General features: G+C 34.8%; 1 protein-coding gene and 2 long non-coding RNA genes across 4 annotated transcripts in view; 2 read left to right on the top strand and 1 right to left on the bottom strand.

Annotated features, from left to right (window-relative positions):
* LOC149789902 (uncharacterized) overlaps nt 1-10,041 on the top strand; it is a 44,627-nt gene extending 34,586 nt beyond the window's left edge. The window contains exon 3 of the long non-coding RNA XR_016423988.1: nt 9,940-10,041. This is a non-coding gene — a long non-coding RNA (uncharacterized LOC149789902). The remainder of the gene's footprint in view (nt 1-9,939) is intronic.
* LOC149789903 (uncharacterized) lies at nt 2,009-3,522 on the bottom strand. Of its 2 annotated transcripts, none has more exons than XR_016423987.1 (2): nt 3,291-3,522; nt 2,009-2,479 (listed from the first exon to the last, which is right to left on the bottom strand). It is a non-coding gene; the product is annotated as an uncharacterized LOC149789903 (long non-coding RNA). The 2 variants fall into 2 exon arrangements; XR_016423986.1 differs by lacking the exon at nt 3,291-3,522 and adding an exon at nt 2,788-2,865.
* A 236-nt stretch (nt 10,042-10,277) lies between the features above and the next one.
* Nucleotides 10,278-24,711, top strand: part of LOC149789901 (uncharacterized) — a 68,343-nt gene continuing 53,909 nt past the window's right edge. The window contains exons 1-2 of the mRNA XM_089971977.1: nt 10,278-10,461; nt 17,572-17,838. Coding sequence (XP_089828103.1) covers nt 10,329-10,461; nt 17,572-17,838 — 400 coding nt within the window. The 5' untranslated portion in view covers nt 10,278-10,328. The remainder of the gene's footprint in view (nt 10,462-17,571; nt 17,839-24,711) is intronic.

Raw genomic sequence — 24,711 nt, 5'->3', positions numbered from 1 at the left:
AGAATTGGATGAATTTTACTGCTTCATCAGGTATAGAGCAACTAGTAAATGAACCTACCAGAGTAACATCTACCTCTAAAACACTTATAGATCATATTTATACCAATACAAAAGAAAATGTTTTGGAAGTAATGGTTCCAAAGATTGGTACAAGTGACCACTTTGCAATTTTCTAACACATAAAGTCAATGGCAAATCAACAAAAAAATAATATCCATAAATCCATTACTTATAGATCCTTTCAAAACTTTGATACTGTTAAATCCCTAGAAGATCTGAAACAGATTCCACGGAATATAGTACAAATCTTTGATGATATTGATGATGTTTTAGATACATGGACAGATCTGTTCATCAGTATAGTGAACAAGCATGCCCCTTTAAAAACACACAGGATAAAGAAAGACCACCAGCCAGGCTGGATCTCCCCAGAAATTTTAGAAGCAATAAAGCAAAGAGACCAACTGAAATCAGCAGGAAATCAAACTGAATATAGAGTTTGGAGGAATAAAGTTAATAAAATGATAATCATGCCAAACAAGCGCACTATAAAAGAGTGCTTGATGAAAACCAAAATAATCCCAAAGCTATCTGGAAAGTGTTTATAGGGTTTGGTGCAGGCAAATGTAAGAGTAAAGCTGAAATTCTATCCCTCAATCATGGGGGCATTTATACTGATAATCCAACTGACATCTCAAATATTTTTAACAACTTTTTTGTTCAAATTGCTGAAAATCTTAAAGAACCCTCAACTTCATCTGATCATCTGGAACTCAAAAATTATTGTGCATAAAAGCTACCAAACAATATCAAGTTTAAAATTCCTGAAATGAGTCTCGAATTTGTGTTGAAATGTATTAAAAAGATGGACGATTGTCAGGCTACAGGACTTGATATTATTGGATCAAGGCTACTAAAGGTAGCTGCACCTGCAATTGTAGAGAGTATATCTTTCATTTGCAATGAAAGTGTTAGGTCTCCCAAACCAAAATTGCAAGCTTGTTTTAAAGCTTGCAGCAAGCTTGCCACAAGCTTATTTATAAAGCTTGCGGCAAGCTTGTATTTGGAACATTGCAGCAAGCTTGCGGCAAGCTTGTATTTGGAACATTGCAGCAAGCTTGCGCAAGCTTATTTAACAAAAGTGTCATAAGCATGCACAAGCTTGCGAAAGCTTAAGCTTGCACAAGCATGCGCAAGCTTGTTATTTATTTACCTAGTACAATAAGTATACACAAGCTTGTGCAAGCTTGTTACTAGCTTGCGCAAGCTTGTTACTAGCTTGTTGCAAGCTTGCAGAGATTTCTTGCTACAAGCATCTGGGCTTTCAAAAATCAGACATGACTGTGTTTTCCCCCCTTCCAAAAAACCCCCTGAAAATGTGAAAGGGGGGGGGGGGTCTGGGAGTCCGAAGGCCCCTGTCCAAAAATGCATTTTAGACTCAACTGCTCCTGGTGGACCAAATTATCATAATATATTGCAAAGTTTTACTTCATTCCAATGAAGTAATCTGCATATTTAATGATTAAATAATGCAATCTTATAGTTGCAATGCAGTGGAAAACAAATCTGTTCTGCCAAAACATTAAGTTTAATTCCATTGTTCAAGTTTATTCATTTACTGCAAGCTTACCCAAGGCTGCAGAAGCTTTATGTGTTCCCCTAGCTGCAAGTGTCACGCCCCTATGAAATGATCATGAATAATGAATGAACTGTTCATGAACTTGGTTCAAGAACCATTCATGAAAGTTCATCAAAAGGTTCATGAATTATTCTAGAATGTGCATGAATTGAAAACAGTCCACAAATTGGATCATCATCATTCATGAACAAGTGCATGAACATATTCATGAACTATGATGAACAAAGTTTCTCAGTGATTCATGACTTCACGAACAGTGCCTATAAAACAAAATATGATAACCTGACAAGTCACAAATACCTATTCATCCTGAATCATACAATAACCTTAGATGGGGGATGGGGTTGATACAGTATAAAATGCAACATATTATCTTAAAAACTGTATTTGATTTCAGATAAATTTAAACTGACAAGTGATATTCTTTTTTTTTACCCTTAGCAACACTTTTTGTATGTTCTGTAATTTTTCTTTGAAAAATGTTCAAGAGATATTGGGGCAGTTGCCTGCCATCAACTGTTGAAGCATATTTCATCGTCATGGGGCTGTCTTTCAGCTGGGGTTTCTCCTGACCAATCTTCTTCCAGAGACTGACCTGTCTGATAACTCTTTTGTGAAGATGTTCAGGGTCTATAATTTAATCAAATCCTGTCCATTGTCACTACTGAATGTCTCCTTCTGCAACTTAAGCTGTTCCATCTGATTACTGTTTGGATCTTTAACATTGTTGCAGCAGTCACAATTTAATGTCTCTTCCATCTTGAATCCTCCAGTTTTCAAATTTTCATCCTTAACCTACAAACTTCATCCTCTAACAATTTTACTTTTCTGCTGTCTGGTCTGAAAAAAAGGTAAAGTTAGTTAATTACAGATAATCTCTGATCAACATTGTTTTTAGCTTTTAGCACATTATCATTGTACCCCACTTTACTTACTGGAATAATATGATTCAACTCAAAAATGATTTAATCCCTTACACATAATACTGAGCAATTATATTATTGCAGAATTTTGTCACTGTTTTATATTAACTGAATCTGTCTAGCCATAGGTATAGTCACAGGAGACGGATGTTTTATATGTTTTATTCAGTAAAATATGACATTTTTTTTGACAACACCGTTACACTAAATAACCGTATATATTACAGATAACGGTTATTTCATGCTTTCAAATATTTTCGCCATTTTTTATTGATAAAACGCCAGACTTGTGTGGTATAGGCCCTTAGTATGTCACTAATGCAACCACTCCGACTCCGCATGTTGCGTATAGCTGCTTCCGGTTTCATCACGTTGTTATTTGCACTTTTATTGTGAACAGTTTCACGCATTAACTATTTTCTTAAGGTTTTTTTTTTAAATTACGAAATTACATCAGATTATAGAAATAGTGATGTCATGTAAAAGAAAACGATCTCGAACATCTCAACTCCTATCGATATCGAACCACGTCTGGTATCGAGAACTGGGGGGTGGGGGTGATAATGTTTAGTGATTTTCAAAACTTCGATGAGCAAGTTTAAATTAGGTCTGAACAAAATCGTGTCATTAGCTTGGTTATAAATAATATGATGACATATATAAACCAATAAAATATCCATATAACTTCTACTGAAATAATCACGAATGACCAAGAAAAAGATACTCACCGTAATTCTGGACATCCGGGCTTGGTACGCTTTTCCGCCTAATTTTGCTCTCACCAAATCATTTCCTTCACATTCTTCAAAGTCGCTTCTCTGCACTTCTACTTACTTTAAAAAAATGATATTGAAAATATTCTCATCTGTCCATTCCATGGAGTCCACGGTTTTTGTTCGAGGTTTTTGCCTAACGGTCTGCATGATCTTTGGTTTCTGAGGAAGCTTAACTGTTGAAATCGCGCGCGTATATTAACCAATCATATCACGTCTTTTTTCAAAGTCATCCAATCAGAATAATCGTTGTAAATATATTTCGGTTTTTACTACAAATTGGCAACCAGTGGCTAAGTCAATAGAATATGCAGTTTATAACAGTAATGGAGAAAAGAAAAAAAACGTTAGGACAAAGTCATTGAAAGCTTTTCAAAGCAAATACATTTTGTTGATGCTGGCCAGAAAATATTTTCCCATATTAATCCAGAAATACTCAGGTTAAGTAAACAAGTATTGAATTAAAGATCTGTATGAACATTTATACAGTACATCATTTTAAAAAAAGAAGAAAAAATTCACCTTTATTTAAATTTCACTAATATTGTGATAAGTTTGTATGATAAATATTCATGAACATTTTATGAATATAATGATATAGATATTTAATATACATTTTTTTAAGAAATACCATGGTATTGCATCAAAGTACTTGAATTGTTCATGAACCATTAGTTCATGACATTTCAGGAACTTCAAAGATATTATAATAGTTCATAAAAATTCATCAGTGTGTTCATGAACTTCAAGTACATGATTCATCAAAATTCTTGAAGTTCATGAACTTACTTGAGGAACTTTCATGAACACTTCATGATTGTTCATCAAGTCATGACTTTGTTTTCGTAGGGGCGTGACAGTGATGGTGCCTGCTACTTGGATACATGGTCTCAAACTTTCACAAGCAATGGATATAGATATATATATATATATATATATATATATATATATATATATATATATATATATATATATATATATATATATATATATATATGAAGAAACTTGTTGCAAGCTAGTTTAAATTTACTTTCTGAAACATACAAGAAAGCTTGCGCAAGCTAGTTTTACTTTCTGAAGAAAACAAGCTTGCGCAAGCTAATTTTACTTTCTGAAGAAAACAAGTAAGCTTGCGCAAGCTAGTTTTACTTTATGAAACAAACAAGAAAGCTTGTGCAAGCTAGTTTTAATTTCTGAAGCAAACAAGAAAGCTTGTACAAGCTTGCGCAAGCTTGTGCAAGCTTGCGGTTATATCCAGCTATCTTGCCTAAGCCTGCACTTGCTTGTACAAGCTTGCGCAACCATCCATGTTAGCTTATAAACATCAAACTAGCTTATCGCAAGCTTACCGCAAGCTTGCCACAAGCTTTCAGCAAGGATGCATTTTGGTTTGGGAGCTAATAAATTTCCACAAACATGGATAACTGCGAAGGTTATACCATTGCATAAAACATGAACAAAAGATGATGTAAATAACTACAGACCCATCTCTATCCTTCCTTGTCTCTCCAAATTACTAGAAAAACACGTACATGATTCTTTTCTCAATTATTTGAACACTTATGATCTTATTCATGTTAATCAGTCTTTTGCCAGAATCACCCCTGTAAACTCCACTTGTATCTTTGATTGATAAATGGCTGAAAGCATTAGATCAAGGAGAAATGGTCGGCAATATTATGATTGATTTTTGTAAAGCTTTTGATCTTGTAGACCATGAAATTTTGCATGTAAAACTAAATGTCTATCAATGCAGTGAAAACTCCTTAAACTGGTTTACTACTTACTTAACCAATAGAGTGCAAAAAGTATCTTTATGGTCAACTTTTTGAAAGTAAAAATATTCTTGGACCTCTGTTATTCATTCTATTTATCAACGATTTACCTCTTTATCGGAACTTCAGTTTTTTCCACTGACCTCTATGCAGATGATACTACACTGTCTGAGATGGGTAAAACCAAAACAGTGCTTGAAAATAACTTACAAGATGCTCTCAAAAGACTTCAAGTATGGTGCAAGGAAAACACTATGATCATAAATTCAGAAAGAACGAAAGCCCTACTAGTTACAACGCAACAAAAACGAGCAAGGCTAGATAGTGACAAACTCCAGGTTCTATTTGACAACATGAGCCTCAATATGACCTCTCAAGATAAAATTCTTGGTGTATTCGTGGATAACAATCTTACTTGGTCTATTCACATTAATCATATTTCAAAGAAAGGTTAATTCTTATCTTTGGCTACTGATGAAAATCAAAACATACATTTCTCTTCAGTATGGGGTCATCTTTTATAAAAGTTATATTCAGCCACATCTGGACTACTGTAATGTAATTTGGGGTATTATCTAACTGAAACATAACAACACTTTTAAGACTCAAAAAAGGGCTTGCCATTTAATTCCAGATCAATGTATAGACAACTTTCAGGATGCAATGACTAATATAAAGGTTTCAACAATACCTGAAAGATTATTTCTTAGAAAGGCCAAATTGATGTATAAAGTATCCAGAAAAGACATTCCTGTGTATCTAAGCAATATATTTCACCAAAGAGATGCTGATAGTACTCCAAATTTAAAGTCCATAAGAAGAAAAAATTACATTATACCAAGGTCAAAGAAGGAATTATTATTACTGCCAAATTTGTTCATCAGTTTTCTCATCAACAGTCCTCTTGGACAACAGTTTTATGAGAGAATTTCTCCAAAATTTACTCTCAAATTCTTCATACACTTGTTTTCTCTTGCAGAAAAGCTTAGACTCATTAAAATTTTCGGTGTGGAGATATTAAAACTAGGAAATTTGTGTGGGAAACACGCCCCTTATTTAGCATAACCAATCAGGATTAAATATATTTGCTGCCTTTTTTTATAACTAGGCACCAAATCTGGGGTCAATTTGACCTTCAACGTTGCAACTACTTATTCATGGAAAATTTCAATTTTTCATAGTTCAACTATGAAAATGAAGTTTACCGTGTCCTTAATAGTCCGTCTGGCTGATATATAAACCAAAGTGTAATTAGGCTCATTATCATCCCTGACCAGATATTTAGAAATTTTCACAGCATAGCGATTTGATATGCGCCTGTCACCATAAATCTAATTAATTGCTCTCTGGTCTCAAACTAATGTTTTCTTCATAGATCGCCAGAAATTTGCCCTTTCACAACACAATACACCGTTCAACTCTAGGGCAGCTTCATGCCCCTTGTGGAAAGGATTTTAATATTACTAATGCCACTATTAAGGTAATGTCTTATTTACAGCAGAACTAAATTGTGGACATGAATTTTGTAAATGCAGAGGCATTATCTACTGAGTTCTTAATAGAACACGGACTACCCATACAGTTCTGCCAACTTATGTTTATTCAAAGCATTATCAAGCAAATAAAATGTTTTCTTCAGTGGAATTGACTGTTAATTCTGGTAATGAAAGAAGAGCACTCTGACTTCGCCCTTTTCATTGTCAAAGTCTCTTACACAGACTGGGTACAACATTTTGTCATAATCACTACTACTGTCTGTTGCAATACTAACGGTCCAATTCTCATTGCAATTTTAAGTGAAGTATCTTCTGCTAAACACATAATAATATTAGATGATTTTGTTCTTGCACATGCATATTTTCTGCGATCTGCAATCGGGAAACATGTGTTTGAACAAAGGACCAATGTAGTGTTCTACCGCTACGGGTTTTTTCAGCTGATAATGCATTAGTGATGACTGGAATTCATGAAGGAGTTACATTGAAAAATGTCTCCATAATTGTATATATTTGGTTGTCTCTGTTGTTGTTGTGGGGTTTAACGCCATTTTTCAGCACACGATAGGCCATACATGGCAGCCAGTATTAATGGTGGAGGAAGAATCCGGGAAAACCCTGGGAAGAACCACTGACCCATGAGAAGCAACTGGCAAGTTTTCTCACATACCTACATTGACCGAATCTGAGAATCGAACCCACGCAAACAGAGGTGAGATGTCAATGATCCATAACAAAGCGCTTTAGACCACTCGGCCACTCAGGGTCCCAGGTTGTCTCTGTCATATGATGCACCTTGCTGCAGAAAAGGCTGCTGATAAATTAGAAGGAGAACTCCGGAAGTATCAGATTGGCACTCTACCTGACAATGTACTAAATGTGGACTGAGTTAATTTTTTAAAATCTTATTTCCCAACTTAAAGACCCAATAACTGTAAGATATAAATTCCCTCGTCTTTGTCAGGTTATGAAAAGAATATTGGTTCTTTACCATTGTAATGCTGACTGAGAGATTGTTCAGTATTGTTAACAAAAATAAAACTGAACTCAGATCCAGGCTCAATAACCCAGCACTTGTTTTGAAATGCAATATGAGTCTGTTGCTTTTTAAAGCTCAAAGTGTTATATATAAAAACCTGAAGCAGTAATTGATGTAAAAGGTCCAGAGGGATAAATAAATCACTTTGTACATATGCTCATTGAATTTTTCTCATGTTATATGTGGATTACTCATTCTGCTTGGATTCCTCATTTTGTACACTTGGATTACACTTTTTCCTTGCCAGGGGTTCGGCATGTATGCATCGGGCTATGGAAATGAAACAAATGACTTTGGACTCTTTCATCTGAGGAACTAGGTCAGATTTATAACTCGGTTTACAAACGTCAATGGGGGCCTTGAGTGGCCGAGTGGTCTTAAGTGCTTTCCGTTATGGATCACTGCCATCTCACATCTGCGTGGGTTCGAGTCTATGATTCAGCCAATGTTGGTATGTGAGTAAGGTTGCCAGTAGCTTCTCGTGGGTCGGTGGTTCTTTCCAGGGTTTTTCCTGGTTCTTCCTCCACCCTTAATACTGACCGCCATGTATAGCCTATCGTGTGCTGAAAAATGGTGTTAAACCCCACAACAACAACAAATTAAAGTCAATGTAACAATGCCACTAAATGGCAAGAGGTATTAAGCAAACTGCACTGAACTTGTGAAAACATTAGTAAAAGTTTAACCTTTTTTAAAAATAAGCTAATATGTTGAAGAGAAACAACAATGAATAGGGTGTAATGTGTTTACAACATCTTGTTTATGGAAAAATAACTACTAGAAATTTAGAAATGGACTATAATGCAGGAATTTCAACTTGGATACTAGACAATAAAGTAGGTATAGGACATCTTACAAAATTAGAAACATGGATTGAGATGCAATATTGTTCAAATGTAAACATTTATATCCTTTTATATAAATGTAGTTATTTTTAGGAATCTAAACAAGAAATATTAAATAGGTTTTTCTGGGTTACAGGTTCAAGAAGGTCATTGAGTGGGTATGTGATCCACTGTTTACAGAAATGATGTACTATTGTGCAATATTACTTGATTCTCAGAATTACTGAACATGGTACAGTAGTAGTTAAATGGATATAAGGATTGGGAGGAGTGGAACTTTAAAAACTAACATTACAGCAACTTGACTCACAGTCCTACAATGTAAAACACCAACCCTGATAGCTGTGATGAGGCATGGGTGGGAGATAATCCACAACACCACCATCATAACTGTCAATGTTGATGTCTTGCAATGGTTTGACTACTGGACCCCCACCCCCATCATAATAACCATTTACCAATAGTCTTAATTTGATCTGTAAGTGGCCCCTTTAGGTGGCCTAAACTGTTAATGAGCAAGGAAATAGATTTAAAACATCTGAAATTGGTTACTCACATGTCTTGACAATAACATGTTGACCGAATCGCAATAAATTCATGAAAGCATCAAATCCATGAGTCATCCATTTGTCAGGCAAAACAACACATCATTTCCTTTGAAAATTGAGCTTTGACTCAGATCACATATGCCAATTTAGATTAAACATTAATAAACTGCTGTCTAATGTTGATAACCTTAATCACCTACCATTTGTAGAATTTATTTGATGCTGACATAGCTATTATGTTACAGATGGAGAATCCCTTTTTCTATAAATAGCTACATAGCAAATGTGCTCATAAAGAATTCATACACTTAAATAAGGCTCTAAAACTGAAAAGAAATATTAAAAAACAAAATAAAACTAAGTAAATAAAATTCTAGACAAGTGCATTTGTAAGAATTGAATTGTTTTTTTTTCTGAATTTATTTGGTATAAACTGTCAGTTTGCTGACTCACACAGCTTACATAATGCCCTTTGGGCATCATTTGCAGTATGATTCTGAAACTGACACTTTATATCATGATAAATTCAGAAGAAGAAAACATTTAACTCATAAGTATTTTTGGTCATGCTATAGACATAATGCTTCACAGAGATGTCAAATGAAACAAGTTTATTGATATAACAAAGCTATCGGTGTTTGTAAGCATTATTTATTTAAAATGGGTAGTACTGGTAAACAATTCAGTTAAAATGCAATTGCAACTAATTTAATATTTCAGATGGTAATTGTTAACCGCTCAGTGTTTCATCTTCTTAATTAATACCATTTCTTAATTAAGCTACAATGCACTTAAAATGTTTTCACATCAAGGAAAAATATAAGTATTTCACAAAAAGTGGGCACAAACCTGATTTTAGAATTTCCATGAAAGATGTATCCTTAATTCTTATGTATTTCAGCTTCTGTTGTCCCCGTGCGATTCCCACCAGCCAGTGACACAGACAGGTTCATGTGCATTGCATATCTGCTCCATGATATTGGATTAAAGGTTTTGAGAAAACTTTTCCATCATATGGTCATTACTCCCACCTGCACTCTGGACCAGCATCTACACAATAACAGGAGTACCATAAACAGTCTAAGTAAGAAAAGAGTGTTGAATAGATCCCAGATGAACATCATGTTCCCACCGAACGGAGATGATACAGACCTGGATGACTATGACATCACCCTGCTGTCAGCACTTTTTAACAACATCGTGCCATCTCTGGGTCATCAGGAAATGCATCTGGTCAAAGGTCTACGAGAGAACGAGAACAGATTCTACATTCATGCAAGATCATGCAAAATGAATGCCATTGAATTCCAATCCTGTTGGAGTAACATCAGCTCAACATTGACAACACTCAGTCAGCTATGTGGAGACCCCAATTTTGAAAATGAAATACTGAAGGAAATTCAGCAGACTCAAGTTCCTGATGGTATGTAGGTTTCAGATGCATGTTGGTATAACGTACATTTAGGTATAGGGTACATGTAGGTATTTCATACATGTAAGTATACCCTACATGTTGACTGATGGTATATCATGCATGTAGATATAGTATACATGTAAGTAGATCATACATTGAAGGCATATCATCCAGAACACACATTGTTCTTCAGAAAATCCACATTCCCATGGTGGACCTTAATCCTTTCCATGATGAGTCCATCACTGACATGACACCGTGGTCATCATGGATTGCCCATGTCATCGCTTGTAGTGGATGGATTGTTTTTTTTCCTTCCCCTGTTAGAAGTCACAGCAATATAATTATGTAATGGTGGACATCCACTACAGCGTATGGAACTTACATGTTGGCTCAGCTGCAGTACATAATTTAGGTTGCTCTTTTTAAGTTGTACACAATGCTGTTCAATATTCAAAGACTCATCTACAAAAACACAATTGCATATGTGTATTGTGAGAGACTAAATATTTCTGAGCAAAGAAGGCTGAAACAATTTAGGTGTTTCATAAAATATACCAAGTTCAATTATAGTAATTTTAATATGTGAGAGAGATTCTGCTTTTAAATAAAAATAAGTCACACGTAGGCATAAGCGGGTTTCATTCTGCAAGTCACTTTTAAATTGTTTGCTTAACATGTTCGTACACAATGAAATATACCCAGTGATGTCCAATATGCAACTACTGTCTAGGCCAGCCTGACTGTTTAATACTTGGGACCATAATATATATGTCCATTTGACACATTTCTCAGGAACTAGGCATGTTTATTTTTACCATTTACCTACTGTTTGTACGCATGCTCTATGAAACACATAATGCCGCATTCTATCATCAACAGCTTAATAAATATACTTAGAATTGCTGGTTGGGCCATCTGATGCGTTTACTTATAATTTTACAAAATGGATGGGTGGAAGTGATGGAAAAGAGAAATAACTTAATATGATCATTAGGAGATCAACTTGTTTGCATTATTGTTTAGCTAATGCAGATGAAAAGTTGTTGCGTTACATTATTTCAATCTACATGATACTTATGGTAATTGTAGCTACCATATATACTCGTGTATAAGCTGAATAATTTAGGAAACAATAAAAGCCTGGAAGAGGGTGGGGGTGTCAGTTTATTTGCAGTACAAGGTCTAAACTTTAACATTTTAATTTTTTTTTACTGAAATGGCTGTAAATCTTGGGACATGAAAAAAAATTATTTTGTCCTGGTCCGGACAGTGTCCCAATACGTGATAAGCAGTTATAAACTACTATGATTGTTTTTGTTATTATTTTGCATCTGCATATTTTCTGATTTCTCCAACATGAAATTAAATAAAGGTAAATAAAAACTTTAAAATGAGCCCGAGTGAGTAGGCTGTACTGTAATGTACTGTACTTGAACAGTGCAGATTGTGCTTGGTGCCACTTTAATCTTTGTTTATTCCCAGAATTATTAAATGAACATTTTGCTTTATTCATTGTTTCATGTACTTTGATGAACACGCTCACAAACTATGCTTTTTCACTGATATATGGGATCCTACATATTGAGGTAATCTTTATGCATTAAGGCACATATTAAGCAGCATATATTCATATATTTGTTACGTAAAGAATGATAATAATAAAGGCTAATATTCAGAATATAGATAAAGATCATCATTGATCTATTTTAGTTTTGGATGAACAAAATCATAAATTTTCCACACATTGATTGATTCTGCATCTCCTTTGTTTATAAATGGCGGATTTGTCTTTTGTTTTCTGACAGCAATCCAGGTCAATTAATTGTTAACACCATGAAACTGGCTTGGGTTAAGAGGGAATTTTTTTTGATGGCCATACTAGCACTTTGATATGTAAATTGCCTTTTATTCCATAATATTAGCACGATTACTGTAACTGTGTAAAATGAGGTATAAGGTCGCTTCCATTAAATCAAACTACAACTCAGTTTTTACAGTATTAAAATAAATTTCAGAGCATTATTTCAGAAACTTCATTATTGTATTTTGGAGATATTATTTAAGTTAAGTGCAGTGGTGCCTATTATTCAGATATGAGAAATGTACTTTATTTAGCAGGATTTACTTCATTCAGCTCAAATTCAGGCTCTCAGTGAACATACAGTGGTGCCATTATGTAAATAAGCTCACTAGCCTAAATGCAAGAGCTTAACCAAACCCTATTTTTTGCTTTTGTTATACTGGCATCACAGTTCATTGAGTGAGGTATTTATGATTTCAAGGCAAAATAAAAACATAATTAACTGGTGCATTAATACAAAATTCTTAAACAATAAACAAACATTAATTAACTCAAAATTCAGAAGGGAGAGTTAGATGAAGTTATTAACTTTTCAAACAAATTATATTGACTTGCAACATTTTCATGAAATAATCATTCATATCAACCCAAGAGAGGTAAATTTTCACTAATAGAAGTTTGCCTAAATAAATGCATTTAGAACTTACCGTGTGCATCTTGTGATGTCGTCTCAGACTTGTGGGTCAGCTAATGCATTGGTCATGCATTTTTTAATGTTTTTAACTGTTCAGTTTGGTGAGTTAGCTAATGTGCGAACAGGCTTATATGTGAGATATACTGTAGTTTCTCGAGTGCATACAATCATGTACATCATAATACCATAGTCTATAATTGCAGTGCTCGTTATTAACATGGTTTCTTATTTTTCACTGATTTAAACAAGTATCCCTTGTAAAACTTTATTCAGTCTGTACTGGAGGTGGAAGAGGTTTTGGACTCAAAGGTTGTAAATCCCTATTATTTCCTGTTTATCTTGAACCATTCCTATTAATTCTAAGGTAGTTGTGAATGTTATTGCAGTAAATGCTCACTCATCTGACTTTTCCTCTATTAAATTTCTGAGTCATGAAGTTCATGTGAAGTATGACCAGATTCGACAATAGATAATAAGAAAATAAGGAAAGGACACTAATACACAAAAATATCACAACTAAACCACAGTGTCACATGAACATATTTTTCACTTGTACAAGTAAAAGCAATAATAAGTGAAGGTAAAAAGGTTAAGATAAATTATTTTGTAATAATGTGAAAAAAATAACTTTTTTCCCCCATGTTGTAGCAGCAGCTAATTTCTCCATACATCCATCATAACATCTTCTTCAGTTCAGCAGAAATGCCTACAGTTTCCAAAGTTAGTTGTGAAATGGGCATCTTTAGTAGATATGATTGTATTTGATGTACAGTTAAAAATAACACCACAATTTTGTGTGTCAGTTTGGTTTAACTAAGTAAAATTTCTTTTTCTCCTTCTTACATCTTGCCCTCCTTCACCTGGTTGTTTAACTAGTACAGTATTAGGCATCAGCTGAACACATCATATTTAACAATAATTCCCTGTAAATTGCCCGAAATGGCAAAGCCACGTTTTCCAAGGCTGTAATATCTATCTCTAATTGCACTGATTGCTATTGAAATGTGGCTTCTTATTTTTTTATGTCTTTAAACTGATATTCCTGGTAGAGCTTCATTAATTACATGTATTACGAATTCGAGATGGAAGAGGTTTTGGCTTCAAAGGTTGTAAATCTCTATCATTTCCTGTTTATCATGAACAAGTTCATATGAATGATAAGTAGTCTCGAGTATTGTCACTGTATTCACTTTGATTAGTGTAGTAGTGATCATTCATTCTTATTTCAGTCTATGTCTGGATATTTAAGTTTGAAAATGTTAACTATGGCCAGATTCAACTATTGATAATGAGAAAACAGAAAAGGACAACAATACACAAAATTATCACAAAAATGAATGATGTTGCCTTTCTCAATTCACATTATAAGTTCGAAATTCATTTTTTACACAATCAACGAAACATTTGTGTTCAGAAGTTAATGTTTCTTCTGGAATGTCTGTGCTAATAAAAACAACATCAAGGCTCATCACCTTTCTGACTAGCCTTTGTTAACAAGCAGAGTGGTAGACTCCAAAGTAAGACTGTCACTTCTCAGCTGGTGCTTGATGATAGATTCATGAAAAAGTGCCAAAGACAGTTACCTTTTTCTTAAAAAAATAATTTCGTTTATTGCACGAACAGCCACTGGTATGGAGAAGACATCAGTACTGTGTAAACAAATGGGACGCATTTAAAAATTATCATACTCTCTAATAATCAGCCATATTCTCAGTAGATTGATAAAGTATTTGTATACTGCATAAAGGTATTTTGGATACAACCCTTTAAAAGTGTAGCCATGAGCAGCTTGCAATTTGTTATGACAACTCACTAGCCAAAGAATGCAGGGTTCCCACGCTATCGGGAAAAAGTTGGGAGAACTGATATTTCTTTTCCTGACCATGAAAAACCCGAGAATTTTCTTCCACAACTTGATGCCTGAAACAAGTATGTAATTGAGTCATAATTGAACAGATCGCGAGTTAAATTTGTCGTGTTCTAACCAGAATATTAGGAGGTTGGCAGTATGGATCATTTGGCTACTTGCCATAAATATATTTGTCGAGACAATCCAAACGCTCAGTGGATTAGATTCATCTAGTAGACTTTTTGTTTCACAGCTCGATATCCGTATTATTTTTTTTCTTTCATGGAAGGTATGAAAACCAGTGTAGCATAACAAGAGGCCAACATGGTGGCATTAAAGCATAGCCGCTTAGCAGATGGGCTAGCAAACGTAAACTTTGTTAAATCGAGTTATACCTGCATGAAATTGATATCAAAATTATTTATTTTCTCAGAAATTACGAGTATTAAAATAGTTATGTCTTTAATCTGCTGAAAGACAATAAAACTAATGCGTTGATGAAATTTGAGCTGGTACTAGCGATTTTGATTGCTAGTGGCACGAGCACACATAATCTCACAACCGTATTTTCAAACGTTGTAGACAAAATATTAAATGAATGTCATATACTGGTTGTAATAAAGATACAAAAAGGAAAGGGCACACAATTCTCTACATTTATTCCGGTCCAGCTTCCAGAGTTTTGTTGTATCACGCGACTACCACGTTGATAAGTTGCTCTCTCACTCAGGGAGCATACGAAGCAGAGAACCAGACTACTCTGCTTAGTTAATCAAACTGGCCAAGCTTCTTGTTGTTGTCCTCGAAATAAATATGTTGAGAATTGTATGTTCTTTCTGTTTTTTATAAAAGGTATCAGACTTTAATTTAATATAATTGAAATTTTTTACAACAACATTAAAAAGTTTGTTGTTGATATCACGTGACTATTGGACTATATCGTTGTTTGAGATTTTTGAAGTCTTGTGACTATTAATGCAATTACCAAGTCACGTTTCATCTGTACTAAGTTTCATTCTTAGTCTAACATAGTCTAAATTCACGACTTTTTCAGCTAATCACGGATTCACGCCGCAAGCCATAAATTCACGAAATTCTTCAATTTTCAATTAGTTTAAATCTTTAATAAAATAACCGATTTCCCATTAAGCACTAGTCGTGATATTGGCAGTTGCCGAAATGGTCCGGTACTGCTAATCGCGATATTAGTAGAACTACAGCCGATTAGTACAGTTGGCCTGGTAGCGAGCATTTTAGCCTATTTTAATCTATATGTATAAGAGTAGCTTTACAAATGCTTTTGAAAGAAACTGGGGCCTAACCGGAATTTTGCTCCAAGCATGCATCACCAACACTGATTTGAGTTACCGTATGGCATCGCATGTAAGATCTTGAAAATGTCTCCACAACCAAGGAAAAAAATGTATTGCTCAAAAATTGAAGTTTAATTTGGAATATATCAAAAATTTGCCGTGCATTCTGCCATTCAACATTCATATACATCATGCTTTTTGCACACAGTGTGCCACAAATTTTAGTATTGGGCATGGTGGCAGAGACAATGTGAGGAAGCAAAAATGATGTAGAAGTTGGGAAACTTAAGAATTCGCAGATTTCAGCTCTGGAATATTTTAAGCTATCAGCGGAAGACTGCAATCTACGAATGCTGAAGCATTATTTGTGAGTTTTCATGTTGAACACAATCTACCTTTATCAACTGGAGACCATGCTAAACATTTGTTCTGACAAATATTCCTGGACTCGAAAATCGCTTCCAAATTTTCCTGTGGAAGAACCAAAAGTGCTGCAGCTCCTGTGCATTCCCCACAGCAACAGTGGAAGCGAAAGAGTATTTTGTCTAGTGAGGAAAAATAAGACAGACTTTCAGGCCTCCTTAGCTGCAGAAAATTTGTCAGCAATTTTAGTCACCAAGATCAACCAGCAGGCAAGAAGTCTGAACTGTTTTTAAAAAAAATTACAGTCAAGCAGTTGAGGAAGTTCAAGTCTGCCACAGTATCATGTCTTGATAAATAACCACAAGAACACGTGAAGTTTATGAATACCATAATAAATAGAAATGCAGATATATTTCTGCATATATGTAGCGTTTTAGTTTTATATTGCAATCTTGATATAGTGTAGTATTGATGGTCATGGTGGATGGAGTTATTGTCATAGTATTTTTCACTAATTCTTGCCCAAATTCACTACTTTGTATCCCTTTTTTCACTAATTGCGAGCGTGGAAGGTTGGCAGCTATGCTTTCATCCTCAGAATCAAGGTAAGATATTTTACAGCAAGGAATTAGTCATGGAATCACCTTGTGGTCTTATTGTGGGCCTTGTTTTTAATTATTTTAAAAATATAACTAATAAGGGAACAACAAAACATTGTGTCTGCTCCAGTGGCCTAGTGGTTAGAGCATCGGCCTTGGATGCGGGAGGTCGTGGGTTCAATCTCCGGCCGAGTCATACCAAAGACTTACGAAATGGTACTAACAGGTGCCTTACATGGCACTCAGCGTTAAGAGGTTAGTGTTAGGAATGGTTGGCCTGGTGTCAAGATAATGTGACTGGGTGGAACATCGTAGCAATATGACTGAAATATGATTTAAGCTACATTAAAAATCCAAATCACATACACACACACACACACACACACACACAAAACATTGTGTCCATGTTACAGTTTCTTATTAAAATCTCATGCCACATTTTTTTTCACAATTTACTAATTGTCAGATTTTCTAACTTGATTTATCTCTGATATTAGGTTCTGTCATCCCCACGGAGATCCTTCACATGGATGAAAGATCGCTTCAGCTATACAAAGAGGCTTTGCGGGATGGAAAGGAGAAGGTTTATAACATTAGAGTTATGGTGGTTGGGCACTATGGAGTTGGAAAAACGACTCTGATAAAGCGACTTCTTGAGCAGCAGGTTGTTATATCTGACAGAAAAAGCACAGAAGGAATCGATGTACATAAACATTGTTGCAAAGTCATTCTGGCAACTGGGGAATGGAATGTACAGCTTGAAGGTAGACTTCCCTATCATACAGATTAAACAAAGGAAAGATAGGGGTTATGCAATTATGCATGTGTGAAATGTGTCAATAATGTTGCTTGTAACAAGGGTTTCTAGATTTGGTTCTGTCTGTCTGTCCGTCCATCCATCCCCCTATAGTTTAATATGTCCATTTTGAGAAGCTTCTTATCACAGTGGTTCAAAACTACTTAATAAAGTGTGATCTGCATTAACACATTAGCCCCTGAGGTTTTTATCATTTTCGCCTGAAATCCGAGTAGGAAACACACTTTGAAAGTTCCGGACACAAAATCGGATTCTGACCATGGGCAAATTTTGGGCAGAAAAAAATCGGATCCAAAAAAAGAGGTTTTTAGATCTGTATTTTGTAGTGCAACTAGATATTCTAGATTATTTGGTATCATTGTAGAGCTACATGTCTCTACCTTTCTATAATACCACCCACTTTAGCGTATCATGCATGACCATAGTACTTCAGAGCTCACCCGTAGGCTACTACCTCCTGCCACGTAAATTCATCATTAAGGGTTAATGTGTTAACAAGGATTTTTAATTTTGTTTAAAAAAAGTAGGATAAGGAATGGTTAAATTTGTAATTTATGTGCATTGTTGATGCACAAGTGATTAAATACTCAAGGAATATTCAAATTTGGTGATGTCATCAAAATGCACCCATTAACACATTAACCCCTCATTTTTTGGACCCAATTTTTTTATACGCAAACTTCGCCAGTGGTCGGAATCCGATTTTGTGTCCGGATTTTAGACTTTTTGGTCTCAGATTTAAGGCAGACCGGTATGTCCTGCAAACAGACAGATGAACCTGTGCAAAACATAGGATAAGATGGGCATTTGGAATAAAGAGTGGTCTCGATACAAAAATAATGGCTCCATTTAGCAAAAAAAAGAAAGAATTCCAACTTTTACCCTTCTGATCATGCGCGAGCCAATAGCCAATGAAAAATGATGTTTCTAACACAACTAGGCAGTATGTTATTGAAAGATCACCAGGGAAATGGTGTTTTCGGATCTATTCAGAAATAGCTTTCAAAATGTGTTTCCTACTCGAATTTTAGGTGAAAATGACACAAACCTCCTGGTTTTTCCATCTGTATTTTGTAGTGCAACTAGATATTCCAGATTGTTTGGTATCATTGTAGAGCTACATCTGTCTACCTTTCTATAATACCACCCACTTTAGTGTATCATGCATAACCATGATACTACAGAGCTCGGCAGTAGGCTACTACTTCCTGCCATGTTAACTCATCATTAATGTGTTAACTCCAGTGGGAAGGTGTCTGATTCTTCATCCAATTAATGCAGCTCACTACCCATGCAGGATACCTTTGTCAATTTCCCGTTTGTCATTGGGAAAAGCACCTGGCTGTCAATTTCCTCATTGTAATATAGCCAGTAATGTGTTTAAAGTGCCATTAAAACCTCAAAAAAGCCAACATCAACTACTCTGTGTAGACCAAGAGATTTTTTAGTCATATTTGTGTCTACATTGTAAATGTCAGTGACCTGGTTAAATTATCAGGTTATTGACTCAATTTGTCAATTATTTTACATTTTTGCATGATTAAGGATAAAACGCTCAAGGTAGGGTGTAGGCAAATTAAATTTGGTAGGCTTATTCAATATTATATCCAGGATCACGTGGAAAGGGGAACATTTTGTGCCCTTTTACTCTAAAGCTTGGAGGACATGCACAATTGCACAAAGAAAAATTAAGGGACAGTACTTAATGCACCAGTAGTGGAAACACAAAGAGATAATCTTGTTTGCTTTGTAAGTTTTGCCACCACAACTTTGTGAAGTAACTTTTTTCTTTGACTGTTATTATTGTTATTATTGTTGTAACTGTTTTATCATGTGTCTATCAAAACATTTACATGTTTGAATATCAGGTTCATCTGAAACCTGCTGCAAACTTTCCATTTTGGATGTTGCTTTTAGCTTTTATGTTCACTCAGCTGGTCATGTAACATAAAAAGCTTTGGCCTCTCATCCATTTGTTCATTAACACAAGTTTCACTCCTCCTAATAACTACTTGAAGGATTGCCATGAAACTTTACAAGGACAATGTCTAGTTGCTTCTTCATGAAAATAGTACCACTCTGATCTCCAGTATGGTCACCACTATCTCTTCTGAATGGATGACAATATCAGCATGTTTATTATCACAATACTTCATACCATGTTAGTTGGTCCTAAATGAAAATGCTGCTGAGCAGACATCCAGTATAGTCATAATGGCAGCTAGCTTGACCATATTGTTATCGCCACTACTTCATATGGTCATATTGGCTTGGAGTTTTAACACAGTCTTCAGATGAAATTTAGTGGGTCCTAAATGAAAATGGTATTGATTTCACATAATATATGACCAACATGGTGGCAATTCTCTCATTATTGATTTTACTACAGCACGCCCTAAATAACTAGTGCCCTGAAAACTCGCGAACCTGCTTATGATGTGAGGTTGGACGTGGATACCAATTTTTTACAAGAAGATACTGAAAAAAGTACCCCTATTTGTTGAACTTGATGAAAATCCTGATCAGAATTGGTAACTGAAGCTTTGATATATCGCTCATTTCATTGGCGAAAACAGTAGATAGGACCAGGAAATTTTAATCAACATTATGAAATTGTCAGCTTTAAAAAAGTCAGATAATTTGTTACATTTATTTTCATTCTTCATACACCATAATAAGATGTTTAAGGAAATTTATATCATTGAAAATGTACCTTACGCCTAGTATAGGCATTACTTTCATAATCAAATTCAATTAAATAATTTTTTATCCAGTGAAATCCAGATAATAATATGTCCATGTTTGATTTGGATCATAGTTTCATATTTGATTCAGTGGAATTAGAGAACCAGACTAACTTTACCATAGTATGTGATGCTTTCAAATGCACATATTTTGTGATAAAAATGTCTGCATGATCAACCATTTGCTTTTTTATTTTACAAATGGCATCCAACAAGCAACAGGTTGGGAAGAAAGGGACTATAAGCCTCTTAAGAAGTTTTAAGAGTATAGACATATGAAATGGAATGTTTAGATTCTTGGGGGTAAAAAAAATGCAGGAAGGGAACAGTCGTGTTTAGTGGACATTATGTGTTGATTTGATTATGTCACATAGTGGGAAATATAGAGATTTCATTTTTAAGGATTACGTCAAGTTCAGATATATCAAGGATATATTGGGCTCCATAGGGTTTGGAACTGCAGTTTGTGAAACTACTTCAGGTAATTAAGGTTCAAGTAAACTTGACAAACTTTTGAGTTTGATAAAATCCATAATCCATTAAGTACTGTACATGTGTATAATAAATCGATAAATTCACATTTTAAGTTTCAGCAAACCTATATTTTCTGAGTACACTTTTAAAAAAAAACAAAGGAATTAGCCATCCTTTGGTTGATTGTAGCAGTTGCTGTTACTGCCTTCAAAGACTGGTCACTTACAGCAAGTTCTGGTAGCATGACTGTTGGATAGACCAGCAAGTAGATTTCTGCTTTTTTATGGGGTGGTGGTGGACATCTGTTATAGCAAAGTAGTGCTGTCTTCCACACACGTGCAAGACATTTTTAAAAAAAGGTCAACAAAAGAAGAATACACAGGCATTCTGTTTTGGGAGGGATTAATACATACAATGTCAGTGTTCTGAAGGATATAATTCTTTGAGTTAAAAGAAGAGGAATTTTACTTAACCATCTACATACAAAGGTCAATCTAAATAAATTTATTAATTACTAGAGAGCGGCCAATAATCTGACACTGTTTTGTCCGAAAGATCCATTATGAGATAATGCCTCGTCCAGTTGTTCTCCATTACCAGTAAAGTCAACAACAACAAAAATTATTTTAAAAAAGTGGAGATCTCAGCATACACTACTCAGGCCATGTGTTAGAATAAGTGTATTATGATATAAAAGTGCACTGTTAAGATGGCTTGTCAATATGAACATTGGATTTGCTTATGCAACAGTAGCAGATTCCAGTGCATTTTAGATAAAGTTTGCAGCTTTCTGTCATGGTGCCTCTGAATTTCTCCACTCCAGAGCCAAGATTGTATGTACAAGTTTAAGCATCCAACGTTGCAAACTAAAATTGCCTGATGGTATAGTTTGTTACCAGGAATGAAAAAAAAATCAAAATATGTGACATTGGTGAAACCCATCCTGTTCCTTGAATAAACATTTCAGACATTTTTCATACTTTAAAACAGAAAAAAGCTACACAATTGCCTTATCTTATTATCCATATGCAGTCTCCTCCCCAAAATGATAATCAAACTTTTACACGTTATTTTTTGTACTATTAAGAATGAAAACATTCTTCTATGAACAAGAAAAATACATGTATGTGAAATTTTGAGAAGCATACCACAATTGTGTTAAATTCAAATTTGTGTTATAACAGACCTTGCTATAGCTAAGCTGGGTCACACAACATGTAATTCAAAAGAGCAGTTTTCGTATCTTTTTTCAAACAATTCAGCCATGAGTGATCTCATACTACAAAACTGTGTAGCACTCTAAAAGTTAAATAAACTGAATAAATAAGAGTCTGAATATAAATTGAAAAAGATAATAATGTTTTCATTAAATTTCCTCAGTCTGAACAAGTGGAATATGGCAGTGATGGACTTTAAACCCTAGTACAGCATTATGGAACAGTTAAGAAACTTGACACTGATTAAAGAATGTGAATCTTGAGCTGAGCCCTTGATATTAAAAAATGGTCTTATATTGGAGCAGAGAAATCCAACGGGCCATTCCAGTGAGATGTGGAAAATTGTATATAAGAATCATAAGGTACAGTTTACCAACTTGTTCAAGCTGGCTGAGCGATCTAATTATATGCATACGTACCTTAAGACAACAGGCTGTGAAACCGGGTTGTCATCAAAGAATAATAATCATACACAGAAAATGGACAGGTTAGGATCAGAACCAATCAACGGATTAATGCATACGTAGCTAGTGGAGACGTTATTTGAGGGTTTTAAATTCAGCAGAGCTTTAACAGAATGGAGAGCAGGCAGAAAGAAAGAAAGATAATTGAGTGTTACATACATATTAATCTATGGCTATTTCCCCTTTAATTTGGTGACATGAAGGGAACTCCACCAATTTGATTAAATCCTGGCAGCATCTCTGTAGTGCCAATCATTTAATGTGCCAGAACATCATACCAGTATGGGTTTTCACGAGAAAAATTCTTGTGTCTGGTTGGGCGTGAAGCAAAATGATGCTTTTCTGACCTCTGCTTCTCCTGGCTGATTTGACATACCAACATGGATTTTTCACTAAACGACATTTTTTAATGTCTCCCAAACCGAAATCGCAAGCTCTTCGTGCAAGTGTGTCACAAGCTTGCGCAAACTATTATCTTTCAAGCTAGTATTTGGAACCTTATGGCAAGCTTGCGGAAGTCTACACTGAAAGAAATGGCAAGCCTCTGCAAACCACATGAAAGAAATATTGCAAGGTTGCAAAGACGATGTGGACAAACAACAAGTTTGCATGAAAAAACAACAAGCTTGCTCAAGTTTGCATATACAAAATCAAGCTTGCCAAGCTTATACAGGGTTTATTGCTGTAAAAATGTTCCATGAAGAATAATATTACATACCATTCAAGAATACTGTTCATGATAAAATTGTTGCAGTTAAATTAGAAAGGAAATTATATATCAAATAAATCCGAAATAAATGGAACAAATTTCAACTATTTCTGAAGTAGATTTATTTACAAAAAATACACATATCTTGAAACAGACTTCTTTCAAGTTAAAATTTTTAAAATTGTGTTAAGAAAATATGAACTTCTTATAAAATTCTTTTTCTAATCCTCTGTATTGTTTGCTGAAAAGCACATCTCAGCAAATTTAAATCAGATACTGCATTTGCCAGACACTGTAAAACGACTTGGACCATTGTGGGCGTATTCAAGTTTTGTATTTGAAATTATTATAATACTTTATGGAATGCAAAGTCCTGTTGTGCAGATTGCAAATGCGGTATCAGCTTAGTTTAAATGACCAGTTTATAAAGATCATATTAAACAAGGATATACTCTAGAGTACTTTTACTGTACGATACAATTACAATGGCACCAAAATTGGATACCTTTTTGCACACATTATTCTCAAAAGAAATCTAACTCATGTCGGTCTTGTGTTCATTTTAACATGCAAATTAGGCAGAACTCACATGACCAATAGAATCTAACAAATTCTGAAAATCACATGAACTGAACCATATCCAATGTATTAAGGGAACATTCCAGAAATTATTACTGCTACACAGAAAGGAAAGCACTTCAGTCTGAGGAATCTCATGCTGCCTTTTGTATTGAATACATGGGAAAATCTTCACATTTTTGTCTGCATGGCTTTAGAAACTTTTTTCTTCACATCCATATAGAAGTAAATTTGGGGAAGGATTCTGTCAGATGGCTGCATTCCCCTCCCTTCTGTTAAAAATGTACACTATTAGTTGAAAAACACAAATGTTAGCCATTTGAATGCACTGAACCTCTTCTAAACAAATCCTCTCAGAATAAAATTCTTCATCTTCCCCTGCTTCTTGTAGAGTCAGGTACCATCCACTGAAATAGATTACAGCAACATGTACTATGTAACCTGGTCAAAATATTTTACTGTTTACCTGTTCGACAAAAGCACTTTATTTAAGTTGAACATCAGAGAAATATTGCACAAGTTGTAGAAACTTGTATATGTGTTCTGCACAAATTGGCCATGCTTTAAAGAGATCCTAAATATTAGTTTTACCATCCATTGTGAAAAGGATATGACATCAGCCAAATGATTGGT

This window comes from Sinohyriopsis cumingii, chromosome 10, assembly GCF_028554795.1.
Source record: "Sinohyriopsis cumingii isolate HCF-2022 chromosome 10, ASM2855479v2, whole genome shotgun sequence".
NCBI classification, from domain to species: Eukaryota; Metazoa; Mollusca; class Bivalvia; order Unionida; family Unionidae; genus Sinohyriopsis; species Sinohyriopsis cumingii.
Note: the sequence above shows the minus strand (reverse complement) of the source record. Positions and strands in the feature narration are given on the sequence as shown.